This window comes from Rhinolophus sinicus, linkage group LG04, assembly GCF_036562045.2.
Source record: "Rhinolophus sinicus isolate RSC01 linkage group LG04, ASM3656204v1, whole genome shotgun sequence".
NCBI classification, from domain to species: Eukaryota; Metazoa; Chordata; class Mammalia; order Chiroptera; family Rhinolophidae; genus Rhinolophus; species Rhinolophus sinicus.
The window spans coordinates 83,366,115-83,382,885 of NC_133754.1; the positions used below are offsets into that span (position 1 = coordinate 83,366,115).

Sequence of the window (16,771 nt, forward strand, 5' to 3'; positions counted from 1 at the left end):
GTGTTTAATCAGTTGACTTTTAAGTGATTCAAATATGAGATTATCCTGGGTGAGTCTGACTTCATTTGATGAGCCCAATAAAAGGGGCTTAGGCTTTCTCTGGGTGCAGGGACCAATAAACAGTTCATGTCCATGTAGTTACAGCCTGCTCTTTATCTCCCCCTCTCGATGATCTGCCCATGGACTTGCTTAACCAGCACAGTCATGTAATAAATCTTAATATCATGTTGGTGCAAAAGTAATTGCGATTAAAAGGTTAAAAATAATTGCAAAAACCTCAATTACTTCTGCACCAACCTAATATTTCCTACTGGTTCTGCTTCTCTGGTTGAACACTGGCTGATACAACGTGTGAGAAGATCATTGTATGTGCTGACAACATTTCATAATAGAATTTGCAAACTAACCTTTACACATGTTTTTTTATGTCCTTTAGGCTTTATATTAGAGTTATACCAGAGAAGAATAGAGTATTTGCAGTATCACTGAGGGTAGTTAGAAATCCTACTATCAAATCTGCTTTTTAATTGCATCTTCCTATGAAAATAAACTTTATTAAAATAACAATTTTGATTAAACTCAAACTTTCTATGTTTATGATTAGAAAACAGTGCTTTGGGAAGCAAGTTAAAATGTCCAAGTTAAAGACGTATGGATGGTGAGAAACTCACCATGGTAATGGTAAGGCACCCACTGTATGAAACTGACTTACATGGATTTCCCTCTCTCAAAGTTGTGCACCTTTTCCTGTAGTGAGGAAGCTGCTGAAAAGTCATTCCAGGAAAGAACATGCAACACAGGTTCATAAAAGAAAATTGGGTACCTATTTTAGATGGAAGGGAGATCCATGGACATGTGGTAGCATTGATAGGAGGATCCCACACAGGTACCGGACTTGGCAGTGTGCAATTTGGGATCCCAGCCTGATGACCTGAGAAAGGAGACAGGGAAGGTGATTAAATCTGTGATGGATGCCACCAGGAGCCAAAGCTGAGGGCTTTTACATGTGAGAGACACATTTGGAATGAAGGTAGGACTGTAAAGAAGGTTACATGAAGGTGGGAGAAAGCAAGGTGGGGCATTGGATTACAGGATAGTTTTTGTGCTCTCTTTTCCAGACCTTCAAAGAGTCTAGAAAAGAGGATTACTCTGACATTTCAAAGGTGTGTTAACCTAGATGCACAAGAACAATGGACAGGACTTGTTTAAGGCAAAAATAAAGCTTTATCTAAAGAAGTTATATGCCCGGGGCATGACTGCCCACCATAACCTGCCCAGTTAAGAATTTATGATCAGATCACCCTATGAGGTTACTTTCCATAGAACCCCTTTTTCATCCACACAACTAACATTTGTATAACTAACATTTTCAGTCTTTCCAAATGTGTTATTTCATTTAAATTTAACTCAGACTTTTTTTTTTCCAACTCCTAATATATAGCGGACTTTAGAATCCCTATGGATGACACTTCCAACACTGTCCTCAGAATTTTTTACCTCAATACCAGGAACCATCACCTCCACTGCTCTTTGCAAACCTACTCATTTGGTCTTACCCTAGGCTTTAGGGTCCCTCCAAATTTCTCAACCTCTGAAGTCTTAAGGTCTAATTCATCATTATTTTGAATATAAGCTTCTGTCTATCCCTATCTGTCAAGCTGCAGTCCCCCAAACCTGCTTTTAAATTTCATTTACACTTTTAATAACTTGACCGCTTCTGTTACCCCAATCCATTGATACTCTCCTGGAATCCTCTTCCTTCCTGTTCTAGCTGAGTCACAAGATGAATTATTTAGATGATTTTCTTTCCCCAGCAGCCTGAATACCTTTTTCTCCCTCTTTCTCTACCATAACCTTCATGAGAGTTCTCAGCCTTTTGTTAATTCAGCTACCTATTTTATCCTCTCCTATACCCAGGTTACTGAGCACTGCTAACGTAAATCACAAAGATACAGGTTTGTTTCTTTCTAAATTTATGTTCAGTCTTGGCCGAGACCTCAATGCTACGTGCTATTTCTATTACATACCATTGTCAGCTCCCTCTCCTATACATCACAGCAGCTTTACTAAGCTCCATTACTTCCCTCAAGTGGAACCGTAGCCCTAATTTGTTCTTTTTCAGCACATTTTTTCCTAGTGCCAAAGAATATTGAGGTTATCAGGTCACTATTCGGTTCACCTCTGTCCCAAAGCTCCATACTTAAATAAAATCTTTCTTCTTTCTTCCTTTCACTCTATCTCTTTTTCAATCTCTTTTCCTATGTCAAAAGACTGGGAATTTTTCCTCTTCTCCCTAGCTTGTATTTCCTCCAATGTTCTAGATCATATCTCTTCCTTCTGCAGTATTCTGAGAAGTAGATTCCTAAGATCATTATGTCTATATTCACTAACATATTAAATATGCTCACAGTTTACAAAATAAACTTCCCTTGACATTAAGACTTTTTACGTACCACCCTATCTACTTTCTCTTCCTGATGAGCTGTGAATGGATTGTCTACACTGTTTTCTTCCATACCCCCTCACTTTCTCATTACTCTTTCCTTCGAATTTCCCTGCTCTTCACCTTTGACAATACTCTTGCTAACTGGAGGAGGTCATTGAGAGGACATGACTGCCAGGTGGCCAGTGAGCTGGAGCCGGGCAATTGGAGGCTCCAACCCTCCCCTGCCCTTGGAATGTACGTCCAGCTCACCATTCTAGGAGCTACTTCAAGGACACAGCCTCGAGAGAGCATTGTGTTATTGTGACGATCGAGATAGTATACACGACTGAACGCCTTAAGATTCTGGTGGGCAGGTGTGGAGATCTCCTCATCTTGCAGCGCCCAAGACAAGCCTCCTATGTAAATTTCCTTGTTTATTAAACCTGCCACCTTCCAATCTAGAGTGGTCACCTTTCTCTTAGGTTTGTCCCTTCCTTGTAAACCAGGGCCAGTTTCAGATTTCACCCAGGGAACTTCCGAGTTTTCAGACCAACACTAATGTTTCACCAGTGACCTCATAACTCCCAAATTCAAAGGACACTTTTCAATCCTCATTTTATTTGCTCTGTCTATGATAGCTAATCCAGCTGACCACGTCTCTCTTCTGGAAACTATCCTTGCAGGATTTTCTCTGGGTTCTTTCTTAGCCTAAGAATAGTCTCTTGCAGTCCTATTTGTGGATTCCTCTTGCCCACGGTTATTAAAAGCTTTTGTGGCCCACTTTCCCACTGTTGGTCTTCTTTACTTTTCATCCTACATTCTCCCTAAATGAATCCAATCATTGGTGATGTTGGAATGACATCTGACTGAGGCAGAATACTTAACCAATGACCTATAGCCACCCTCTGCCTAGATCAAACCCTTTTAGTTTGCAATAGAATATGTAATTCAACTTTTCCACTCATCTCCCAATTTAGCTAAAGCCTCAGGTTTGAGTTCAATGGTTGATAAGAACCTCCATACTCTTAACCAGAATTGCTAGTCATATCCCCACAGGACTTGTGAAAAGGTGGCCCAGGAGGTGGGACTGGTGATGAGGGAAGACTGGGAAGATGGTCTGAAGGCAGAATCTTAGGGCTCGATGGACAATTAGGTGATAGGAATGAGAAAGCAGAAATACTGGAGAACTGATACTATGAATAGAATATATTATTTCAGATCATGAATTAATTGACATGTTTATTAAGTTCATATAATTTGTTAAATGTCAGGTGAGATTATGGCTTCTCTATAACTGAGATCCAGGATATTGATGCCCAAATACAGGGTCACTGTAAGACAGCTTACTTAAGCATCAAAACTTGTATATGTTCATTATAATCAGTCAAAAGAAAAATAGCATCATGATTTTGATTATTAGATAGCAGTATATAATAAATTTAGTGTATTTCAAAATTTTTATAAGTCACTGAAAGTATGTAAAATATTTTTGAATTATGTTCAATGTTGAAAAATACCACCATTTTTCTCAAGCACGTGGCAGTCCACAGATAGTGGGAAATAGTGTGGTGAACTTATTAAGATCGTGGGCTCTGGAGCATTTCTGCTTGGTTGGAATCTCATCTTCCTGTCTGTTACCTATGTGATTTAGGCAAGTGAATTATATCTTTGTGGCTCAGTTTCCTCATCTGTAAAGTGGATTGATAGTATCTCCCTTATAAATTTGTTGTGAGAATTATATGAGTTAATATAAAGCCCTTAGAATAATGCATGACACTTAGTAAATTGTATTTAATTTACGTTATCATTATTTCATTTCACATTTCAGAACCATGATACAATTCCACTAGAAAAAAATAATAGTTCTGATTTTTAGAATTATTGTGTCTTGAAATAGATCCTCAGGAAATAGGTGGTAAGTTGTCTGTGGTGATCCAAAAGCTGTGCTTATAAATTAATCTCCAAACATTTATCATCTATTTTTACTGAACCCATGTATAAGTGTTATGCTTTACTTCAGTCACAGTTTATGTTAGTCAATTTCCACAATGGTGATGCATTTCTGAATGGTGTGTAGAACACTTTTAACTTTATTGACTACTTCCTTTCCCCTCCCACAAGAATAACTTTCTATTCCCATTTAACTGGAATGTATTTACAACATCCCTTCCGGGACTGTACTCTTCTATGGAGAAATAGCTGCGTTAATGTTTTAGTGCCATTTTAATGATATGCTCTGCATTTCTTCATGTATTACTGCTCAATATATTCTTAATTATTTTTCATATCATGTCTCCTACATTACATATCAGTGTTCCTCAAGGTTAGTAACAATGTCCACTTTAATTCTTCCGTTTGCTTATGGCATAGATTTGTACACTTTTTAGGGTGCGCTGTGCAGGAAAAAGAAACTTAAGACACTTTGGGGACTGACTTACTGAAATAACTTCTCCAGTATGAATCCTGAAAGAACTAGGTCAGTAACCCACAGAAATATATTATTTTTAGCTTGAAGGGAACTTAGAGATCACTTTTTCTAGATCCTTCATTTTGCAAATCAGGAAACTGAGTCCCAGTGTACCACCAGTGGTAGAGCCAGGGTCACAGCCCATTTCTCCCACTGACAAGCCCAGTGCTCTTTTAGCAGAATCAACCAATGACTTTTGGATGGAGTCATCTGTTTTCCAGGTGATTTCTGCATATTAGGGTGTGTGTGTGTGTGTGTGTGTGTGTGTGTGTGTGTGTGCATGATTTAGGACTTTATAGCCTTGCCAGATTACAGAAACAAACACTTAGCATAGAAGAAGAGAGACGTAATATAAAGGGAGAATTTTCTCTTTCTCTTGTGTTCATTAATATCGTTGTTAATGAAAAATGGTATACTGAAGACAAGAGAAGATTTTAGTGAATGCAAAATCATATCAAACCTGTCTCTTCCCTAGTGTCCATGTTATTATGTGGCTACTGGGTTATTCCTGGGACGCTGAGACAGTGTGCATGCCAGCACGTGCGCGCCTAAGTGTGTGTGTGTGTGTGTGTGTGTGTGTGTGTGTGTATGTGTGTAAATTGTATTTACGTGTTTAAGGCGGAGGCGTTTGCACGTGGCTCGCCGGAAAGTGAAAGGAGCGGGATGGGGTGACTGGGGAGGAGGGGAGGCCAGTAGGCAGTAGCCAGAGGAGGCAGGTGGGAGAGGGAGGGGTCCAGGAACCCCGGGAAGCGGCTCTGCTGGGAGGGGCGAGGCTGTCACTCCCAGAGGCGCCAGGAGCCAGAAAGCTTCTTGGAGAACTTGGCCCACGCAGCGCAGGGTCACTCGCACTCCGGTGCGGACACAGGACAATCGGACCTCCGGCCATGGGTGAGTGTGCCGGCTGGCGGCCGTGGGACTCTCCGGGACTCGGCCTCAGAGTGGGTGGTACGGAAAGAAAGTGGATGTTGCTCGGCCTTTGCTTGCATCCCTCTCGCCTCCAGTGTCTGGACTTGTTCTAGGAGCGACAGGGAGGGGACGCGGTGGCACCTGGAGGCGAGAGCCGCATGTGGGAAGTTGGCCTGGGCGATCAGGGTGGCGTGGGAGGAATAAAGAGAGTGGATTCCCTGGACATCGCGGTCCCCGCGAGTGCCCACGTTGCTATGCGGGGTGCAGGCTGAAGTGGGGCACGAGAAATAGGAACTTGGAACAACTTCAAGCCTTACACATTTGCGTGCAGGAGGATGCTGGGGCAAACGAGGCTGGGGACACTTTCTGGTCCCTGTCTCAATGAAGTGCCACATTTTCACAGAAGGCTGGTAGTTGTGTCCGAAAGCTGATTCTTCCTACACGAGAGCCAGGCAAATGGCTGGGTGGCAAGGCCGTCGGAACTGGCTCAGGTCTCCGGAGACTGAGTGCGCGCAGCGTAGGTAGGCTCTACTTGAGTCGCTAGACAGAGTCCAGTCCTTTGGAGTTTAGCGGCCACAGCTTGGAATAGCCCCAGGAAGGTGGTGGGTGGGGTGGAGGGGTGGGAGAGCCCGGTGTGAGGTAGTAGATCCGAACTGAGTCCGAGGAGGTGGCGCCCAGGAGAGTTAGGAGGGGAGCAAGGGCGGGCCAGAGAGAGGGATTTGCGCATCCTCCAGACGTGGTTGGGTTTGTTCTGGCACCCAGAGTGTAAGAGAAGGCACTGCTGCTTTTCCACGGTTACCGATTAGCAATCTCCCAGCAGTCCCGGTTTACTATTCAACACCAGTTTAGTCATTTCTTCTTTTCCAAGTCTATTGCGCGCCCCTCCCCCGCCTCTCCCTGTCCTTTGTTGTGTGGGATTTCTTCCAGAGGAAAGGAGGCCTTTGGGATTGACATGCTTTGGTTGAAATTCTTAAATTCCCACAGGCTCAATGGTTAGGGGATGCTTTGACTGCTAATCGGTGTTTATAGACACTGGCCAACTGGGAAGAAAGGAAAAAAGAGAGAGCCGAGGACATTTTTGCCTATGAATGTTAATTGTGGTCAAGATATTCATAGTCTCTTCATACTTGACCTGGGAAGACTCTTAGAAAGACCCATGTTTAGGGTCTTTGAATGAAAAACAGTGCTGCAAGTGATTTCCAGAATGAGCTGTCTTTAAAAGTTTTCTGAAACAGAAGGAATATTTTGAAGTTAAAAAGAAGAGAGAACACACTTTCCCAAATGTGGCAGAATGTATTTCAGGCTTGCTTTCCCTTCCTTTCCTTATCTTTCCTCCCTCCCTCCCTCCCTCCCTCCCTCTCTCCTTCCCTCCTTTTCTTTCTTCCTCGCTTCCTTTTTTCCTTATCTCCCTTCCTCTCTTGCACATTGGCATATAACACACGCGGGGAAAGAGCTCTCATAAATCGAAAGCCAAAATGATTGATTTAGTGTAATCTAGTCATTTACTCTATTAAATGCACTAAGATGTTATTTGGATCTGACATAAAATCTCTAGAAAGAATGGCATTTTTTTTACCTGGTAACATTAAGCTTCAGTGGACTCTGTCAAAAGGTAAGGTAATTTTGAAACTAATTATTTCTCTAGCTTGCATTTCCAAACTATAGTAAAAACAATTCGTCCTGGATTTTACTTCAACACCCTCAGATAAATTTTGCATGATCCCAAGTTATAGGAAAGAGTTGTTGTGGAAAGAAGTGGAGTTAACCTCTGAGCTCTTCTGATAATCCTGAGCTTGGTCTCTAACTCTTAAGCACACTCTTTCCTGTCTGTAATCTGACAGATACTGAAATATTGTCTCTTCCTTCTTCTGCCAGGAACAGATTACATTTTTCCTATTGTAATTGAGGCCACTAAAAACTCACGTAGGTGTCAGACGTTTAGGAGGTGAGAGTGGGTAGAGGAAGCAAGTGAGAACCCAGAGGTCAGGGAAGTCGAGAAAAGAAAAGGGATGCAGCAAAGGAGAGCGAGAGCCTGAAGCCAGGACTCCGGACAGTGACCTAGACGCATGGTCCAGAAGTAGGAAGAGCCAACAGCAGATGGGACCAATGATACAAAGAAGGAAGGAAATATGTTCAGAAACTAGAGAAAAAACACTTGGTCACTGAAGTTCATCTTTTCCCTCTTCTTTTAATTTATTTGTGAAAATCACAGAACTTCATTACGTAGAACTTGTTTTATTTGGTGGTAGTAAGGGGTGAGGGTTCAGTACTGGAGGCCAAATTGCTAGAGTAAGGGGGAAAAAAACAGTATAGGAGACTGCCTGACTATGCCAGCAAGCTGAATCCATCTTTTTCTGGTGTCATGACAACTGCAACTTATCATTGAAAGAAAGGACGTTGATGCTATGCGGGTGAATGTAACATTAATTCCCGTTTGACTCAGAAAAAGAAAAACGTACTGTAGCATTGTGGAGGAATGAGAGTGGTTAGTTCATCAAGTATTCTGAATAATTGATAGTTATCATATCTATAATGCACAAGGCTAATTCTCAAACAAAAAAAAAGTTATTTGCAAAGTAGGCAAATTGAGATTTTGGCATCTCCTGCTTCCCCATTGTATTTTCTTTCCTCAGCTTATCTAGGTATGCAACAGGGTTTCCCCTCTGCTCCAAAATTTTGCTCTCCAGAAAAGATATAAAATATTTCATACTAAAAAATGCAGGACTAATTCTTTGCTAAGAATATTTACATTTTAGCTGCAAAGTCCATTTTAACTTACAAGGTCTCTAATTGTGGATTTTTAGGCTGCAGTATGAGATAGGTCAGGACAATATATTTACTTTCTCCTCTAACCACAACACTTACTGTTCTTTGTTTTATTTAAAAACGATGTTGAACATTATTTAGTTCCACAGATGTTATTTGGGTAAGTTTCACGGAGGGTGTAGTATTGAACCTGATTTGGAGGGATGTGAAGGATTTGGGAAGGGAAGAGATATTCTAGATAGAATAACAGGCCCCTTCCCAAGGCAGGAAGGAAGTGACTTTTGGGCAGCAGTAAGACATGGAGCTGGGTTGACAGGGTGGCACTTGATGCTGAAGAACCTTCAAAAACAACCAGAGAGCATTTAGAATTTACACGGTAGGAGTCATGGAAGGCTTTTGAGCAGGGAAGAATTATAATGAAATTAGTATTGAAGGAAAACAAATTGAGCAGTGTCGTTTAAGACAAAGGATAAGTTGGAGAAGGTAGACCTAGTTGTCGTAGCAATCTGGATGATATATGTCTAGTCCAGTCATGGTGGTAATAGTGTAAATGGAAAGAAGAGGGATGAAAAGTATTTCTAATGAAAAAAATCTATAAAATTAAGCATTTGAGCAATAAAAAGGAGAATGAATAAGAGATATCCTCAGGAGATTTGAAACCTTGAATGTTGGGGAAATGGTGGGTCCCTTAATAGACTATTTAAAGGAGAAACCAGATGGTTCATTTTCTGGATGCTTTGGACAGAAAATTTTATTTTTGAAATGTTAAGTAAGAGGTGATGGCTAGACATCTAAACACAAATGTTTAGCAGGTTGGAAATACATAATGAGAATTTAATTAGAGCACAAGAACAAGGAGGAAAATGAAATTTGAGGGTTTCCAACCTTTAGTGAGAGGTAAATCCATATAATGAATTACCTGTTTAAGGTATGAGTACAGGGAGTGTTGGTTGAGGGATAGGGAAGTAAAGGATAAACACTATTTGTAGGAAGAGGAAAATCAACCACGTAATATGTACTAAATGCCCTCAAATTAGAGTAGTGAAATGTAGTATCTTTAACATTCAGTATTAGACCCAGGGGTCTATAAATTTTTGAAAAGTGAGGAAAATCAGGCAGAAATATTTTGCTCTCATTTAATTGTAGTAACCATTGATTTGGTTAAGGATCTGTAAAATAGTTTACTAATTTAAGCAAAGAATAATGAGACATGGTATTGTCATGAATTTACAATTTTTTTCCCCAGGAAAAATATGACCTCTGAGAGGCAGTTGTGAACAAGGTATTAAAGAGCCAAGATTTGAAGCAGGAGTAACAGATGACAATCCCTTATGTCTTTGGGTGGGTCCTGTACAACTTGGGGATCCTGTTTCCTCTTTTGTTTAATGAGGATGTTGGGCAAGATTCTATAAAGTTATGTAGCTCAGATTTTGATTCAGTAACAATTAGAGGAAAAAACATGTAAATGAGATAAGGTTGAGCTACTTCCATTAAGAAAATCAAGAACATTTCAATGATGTTAGATTAGCAGGTAAAACTTTTAAGGGTCATTTGGCCGCTCATATGTTATTTTCACTAGGAAATTACAAAAGTCTGATAGTCTGAACCTGAGCAGAGAAAGATAAATTAATTTTCTTGTTATCTTTGCTGCATAACAACTATCCCCAAGCTAATGAGTTAGAACAATAGTTTTTGTTATCTCTCATGGTTCTGTGGGCTGACTGCTGAGCAATTCTTAAGATTTGAGGTCTCAGTCCAATATCTGCTGGGGATTCAGCCATCTGAAGACTTGATTGGGCTGGTTGTCCAAGATAGCTCTCACATCTAGCTGGCAGTTGATGCTGGCTATTGGCTGGGAGTCCAGTTGGAGCCATCTGCAAGTGGCTAGGGCTTTTTGCAAAATGGTGGCTGTGTTCCTAGAACAAGTGTTCCAAAATCCAGGCAGAAGCTGCAAGGATTCTTATGACCTAGAACATCTGAAGTCCCAGAACATCACTTCTGCTGCATTCTAATGGTCACAAAAATCATAAAGGACAGTCATATTCAAGGGCCGGGGTGTCAGAGTCCTCCTTTTGATGTGAGAAGTAGCTTGTTCCAGCAGAGAAGGAATTGAGGTAGCCAACAAATTGATCTTATTCCTAAAAGAAACATTTTCTAATGTGCTTTACAAAATATACATCATCAGGTTTACAATTGAAAATTTGATTTTTTTCCTGAAATACATATGATAAAAGACTGAATTTTTTTTTAAATTTTATTTTATTAATTTTATTGGGGTGACAATTGTTAGTAAAATTACATAGATTTCAGGTGTACAATTCTGTATTACATCATCTATAAATCCCATTGTGTGTTCATCACCCAGAGTCAGTTCTCCTTCCATCACCATATATTCGATCCCCCTTACCCTCATCTCCCCCCCCACTCCCCCCTTACCCTCTGGCAACCACTAAACTATTATCTGTGTCTATGAGTTTCTGTTTCTCATTTGTTTGAAAAGACTGAATTTTTAATTAGAAATATGAAGAAATCTAGACAGTGACCCTGAAATTTCACAGCAAAACAATTCTGTGTGGAAATTCATGCCTGGGTGGAAATGTGTTAGAATGCTAGGAAAACTCTACTCAAAATAATGTCAAATGCAATGATCTAATCCTTCTTATTTTAATTTAACTCTGAAATTTCTAAGCCTATTTTGGATTACTGTTTATTTTTCTTGGAATTGAGTTTATGCCATAAATTAGAATACAGGTCAATTAGCATAAATCCTTTATTCAATATCCTTTTGTCACAATAAACTAAAGGCTTTGTAGTGAACTGTTTAGAAGCTTGCTTTATTTTTCAAGTATGTGTTAATTTTACAAAATACATAATTTGAACTGGTAGACTGTCTACTAAAAAGAAGTCTAGGATTAACTATACTTGTTTTTGAAGATATTTCTAAATTAAATGTGCAAGATTTAGTTTAACAAAACTTTAAATGCAAACCTCACTTTATTATTTTTAACTGGAGAGGGTCAGAGCCGTCATTTATGATTACAAAAATATAGGTCTTCCTCCTAGACAACTGAAAAACAAAGAAAATTTGGGGTAAATAAAATGGGTTTAATCTTAAGGACAAAATTAGTTTCAACCTAGAAACCTAGAGGCCTTAAAAAAGAATTGAATTCTGACTGTTTCAACTTCATTGATTTGAGGTCATTCTATTTTCACCTGCTTGACAAGAGATGAGGAGGTTAGGATAATGTGAAGCCATATACTCATGATAGAACAAACAAACAAAACTACATCTTCACAAGAAATAAAAGCTGACCTACATAACCAATATAACTGGAATAATGTCTGAATCCAGAAGGTAATACTACATGTATCAGGTTAGTGCTAAAGTCATTGCGGTTTAAAAGGTTAAAATAATTGCAAAAACCGCAATTACTTTTGCACCAACCTAATAGTTAAAACAAATTCTTCTTTAGTGTTTTAAAATAACGTGTCAAAATAATCACCACTTACTCTACAATGTATAAGACATACCAAAACTATAGAATAGCAAAATAAACATCTCTTGCTATTTCTATAAAACTTCGTCTTCTAGAACCTCTCATTTTATTATCTAATTAGAGTAACTTAGAAAATATTCTTAAATAGTAACTCCCACTGATAAGATTTAGGTTCGGAAAGTTTGGACTTGATCTGCTGTTTTAACGTGCAATCCAACCCGTGTCAGGCAGGAAGTCGGGGGCATGCTTTGAGAAATAGCTATTGCAGAATGCTTTTCTCCTTCATCAGGCTGAGTACCCCTTGCAAGTGTTATCCTTTACTTGTGTCTCTACTACATTGCCTTTAATTTCTACTCTAGTATCTAACGCTAAAAAAATGTTACCAAGAGCTACCTTTTGGGAGTGCTGTTACATTTCATTATTATTAAGAATCTACAGTTGCTATTTCTTTTCCTCACCAGTCACTCATGTTGATGGACTGATGTTCTCCAGAGTTGGCTGAAATTCTTTCCCTGAAAATTGCTGAGGACTTCCAGTTGTTGCAACATTATGGACTATATTCTCTGTGCTATACTTTACATCCCCTCTTTTGTGACTACCAATTTGCATTTCTTAATTGTGTATACATCCTGGTTTGAGGGATGTTTATGTGTACATAACTCCCAAGTCTAGATCGCTCTGCTCAACTGTCAGCTGTCTCCATTCAGTCATCCCTCTCATCCAGCAACCTCAAGATGTTCAAAACTGCATGCATCTTTCCTGGACCTAAGTGGTTCTCTCTGCCTCCTTTCCTTGCCTTCTTCCTCTTTCTTTTTCTTGATGTCTCTGGAATACACCTGGCTTTGTTGATCTAATGTCGTAACATCACTTAACGTTCCCTTTGTTGTATCATACATCAGTGCAGCAGCTTTCACTTACCATATTTCCCCCAAAATAAGACCTCACCAGAAAATAAGCTCTAGCATGGTTTTTCAGGATGACATCCCCTGAACATAAGCCCTAATGCGTCTTTTGGAGCAAAAATTAATATAAGACCCGGTTTTGTTTTGGGGGAAACTGGTAGTTCCTCAGCCCCTCCTGCCTGGACTGTAATGGTCTTCCTTCTGCAACTTACTCTTCAGTCTCCTCCTAATCATGTGATGATCGGAATACCCCATTCAAGCCGGGATTTTATCATTTATCCTCCCTAACTCCACTTCCTGCTATTCTCTCTCAGTATTTTATGACCTGACCGAAAAACAAAACAACCACAAATTAATTTCTTTTCCTCTACTCACCTTTTCTTACCTCCAACTATTTGATGTACTTGTCTTTACTCCTTGGCATGTCCTTTCTTTTTCTCCATGGAAAAGCAAAACTCTATTGATCCTTCATTAGCTCAGCTTAAATATATTTCCGGCATGAGAAATTTCCATGATTTGACCAGCTTAGTGTTCTCCAAAGCATGGGGTACATTCGAGGGAAATGCAAAGTATTTTTATTTTATATACTTGTATTTCACAAATACAGCTACAGTATTCAATATGTGCCAGGCACTGTTTTAAGTGCTTTATAAGTACTTTGTAATTTAATCCTTATAACAATCTCATGATATAAGAATTATTGCTATCTTTATTTTTACACAGGGAGGTTTAGACAATTTGCCTATGGGAACTTAACTAGTAAGTAGCAGAGGGGAGATTTGAACTTAGGCAGTCTGTGCTCCCACTAAGTTATACTGCCTTTCCATGTTCAGGGTGTGATTTTACTTTGGGTGTTCAAAGACAAGACGTGGCATTAAATAAAATTGAATCTTTTGGTGATAAAGTCAGTCACATCTCAATTTTTTTTCCAATTCTTTTTGTTAAATCCAGAAGAAATCCCAATTTAGTATTGGTTTTTCGGTGTCTTACTCAGTCTGACTTATTTCGCTTAGCATAATACCCTCCAGGTCCATCCATGTTGTTGCAAATGGTAAGATTTCATTCTTTTATATGGCCGAATAATATTGCACTATATATAAGTACCACAACTTCTTTATCCATTCATCCATTTACAGACACTGGGTTGCAACCCAGACTTCCTAACACGGAAGACCCTTAAGGCTTCAATCAGAAGATTTTGCTGTTTTTCTTTCTTCACAGCCCTAGGTATATTTTTTTATACTTATCAAGTGAGGATAAAGAAACAACTGAAACAAAACAAAATCCTAAACATACAATATTTCCAGGATTAGCTAAGCCTTCATTAGGCTACATTGCTCAATAATTATTATATATTATTATTATTAATATATGTTATTAATATATTATTAATAATTGTAATTCTCTATTATAACATATACTATTATTAGTAAGTGAGGGAACTGGTTGATCTATTTTAACATGTAGGTTTTTATTTCTTATGCTGGTAGCCTCCTAAACTTTTGAAGTACATTGCTATATGTGTGTGTGGGGAGTGGTTCTTGTTTCTGCATTCATTTCATTTGTTTAATTTTTATGTGTGAGAGTACCAGATAGTGTTTTGTGAAGTTGTTATAATGAAATGCAATGATTTTGCAAGTTCTAGAAATGGTATTTTAACCATTGGCAATGTTCTCTACTGGTGAAAAATACCACCGCGGTTAAATCCTAGTTTAAACCCAAACAAACATTTTTTTAAAAGAAATAACAGGGCATAGAGAATAAAGTGTTATCTGAAAATATAAAATAAAATATAACTCACTGCTGACTTATTCTTTCTGGGGGTAATATTTTGTGTTTGCTATTTCTTTTATTAAAGAAAAAAACATAAATATGTAAAAGAGAAATGCTGAAATGTAATTGTGTTTTAAAAACATTCTCAAGACCAAGTACACAGTGTATTTACTTTAGTAGACATTTTCTATTATTGAGATGAGTCAACTATGACTTCGGATAAGTCAACTATGTACAGATAATGGACGTTGGATACTAAGGGAGTTTTCTGCATTCCCATTTCAGCTTTTCTACTAACTAGTACAAAAAGGACAAAAATTCATGATAAGGATGTACTAGATATATGAGACATGTGTGACAAGATTATGCATTATTGTCACTGTTTTCACATTCTTTCCCTTCTAAAGAAAGATTCACAAAGAATGAAATTTTGTTTATTAGTTAGTGTACATATGAGAAAACAAGTTCATCGTGACAGGCCTCTAGAGATGAAAAAGCCAGAGCAGCTATTAATGTAAGTGCACAATTTGTAAGTAATTGGTTTCTTAGTAGAGATGAAGTAGAGATCACTAGAAAAAATCATGTTATTAATTAGTTTCATTCATTTCATAGCAATTCCCTTAATGGACTTCCCTTTACACATCATGATAAACTAAATAAACTAGAGGTAAAGTGATACTCGTCTCGCAAGAGGTAAAAATTTAAAAATGCCAATGAAAACTCACATATTTCATTGCATCATATTAAAATCATTGTTGTGGCAGAATCATTGTACCTAGGGCTACCAGCACTTTCATGGTGAAAGAGTACTCTGTACTATATACTTTATATTTTATTTTTAAATTAATTAATTAATTTATTATTTATTTTTATTAGTTTCAGTTGTATACTTGATATTTTCTAGCAGAGCAGATCTTAAGCATTCTCACCATTTAAAAAAGGTAACTATGTGAGGTGATGAGGTGTTAATTAACTTAATTGTGGTAATCATTTCATAATGTATACATATATCATCATGTTGCATACTTTAAATATATATAATTTTGTCAATTACACCTCAATAAAGCTGAAAACCTTTAAGAAACTAAAAATCTAAATTACAAAGAGTACTCCTCTTCCCCAAAGCAGCCGCTTATATTTATTTTAATATTTATTTGACTGAACAGATTATTTCTTAAGGGTCAACCACATGCCCACCCTTCTTCTAATTTCTGCTGCAAAAGGACTTAAGTGTTAATCAGAGATATAAAACTCACACAGAAAACTATTCGAGAATTGTATAAGATTTGATCACTGAGATCTAGATTAAATATAATGATTGCTAAAACCATTGGTCCAGAATAGAAGAGGGTAGTGGAGGCTACCATCATTGAGGGAAGTTTCCTGAATGAGGAACCTTGAAGAGAAGCTGGATTGCGTGTGACTTCATCAGGGAGTAGGATGGTAGTGATGTGGTAGTGATGGGGGAAGAACTGGAGTGAAGACGGAGTTGTGATGAGCACGCTCAGGGACCCACCTGAATCTGTTTCCTCTCCAGCTCTCTTATAAGAAGGCTACTAAGTTTTCCACTCTCTCTGACCTCTGAAATGGGACATGGGTCCCATCCTAGTAGAAGTTTGCCTCTTTGATGTTTAGCTTATTTGTCTATTCAGCTTCCTAAATGACCTCTGCAATGAACTCACTTCCTACTCACTAACTTTTATTTATAGAGTACCTTGTGAATTCTTTTGTCCTCTTATTGTGTTCCCCAAGATCTTACACACATTTTCAGCCCATGTAGGCAACCCTTTCAACATTAGATATTTTTGCCTCCACTACTCTGCCTCAGCCCTGGCTCCTATATCTCACCCCTGGATTTTGTCAGTAAGTGGGATTTTCGGAATATGTAATTTTTTGTACTTCTTAATCCCCTTCCCCTTTATGCTGAATATATAAATTAAAACCACTCATGCTCACACCACCAGTAACATCACACCATGCCAGAGGTCATGATTCACATTGTATTATTCGAGTATATGTACCAAGGGGTTCCAAA

At 38.5% G+C, this 16,771-nt stretch overlaps 1 protein-coding gene across 1 annotated transcript in view; it reads left to right on the top strand.

Moving 5' to 3' along the window:
- Positions 1–5,549: 5,549 nt before the first annotated feature.
- The window catches only part of GPM6A (glycoprotein M6A), a 237,758-nt gene continuing 226,536 nt past the window's right edge, over positions 5,550–16,771 (top strand). The window contains exon 1 of the mRNA XM_019749472.2: positions 5,550–5,780. Within this exon, the coding sequence (XP_019605031.1) occupies positions 5,777–5,780 (4 nt within the window). The 5' untranslated portion in view covers positions 5,550–5,776. The remainder of the gene's footprint in view (positions 5,781–16,771) is intronic.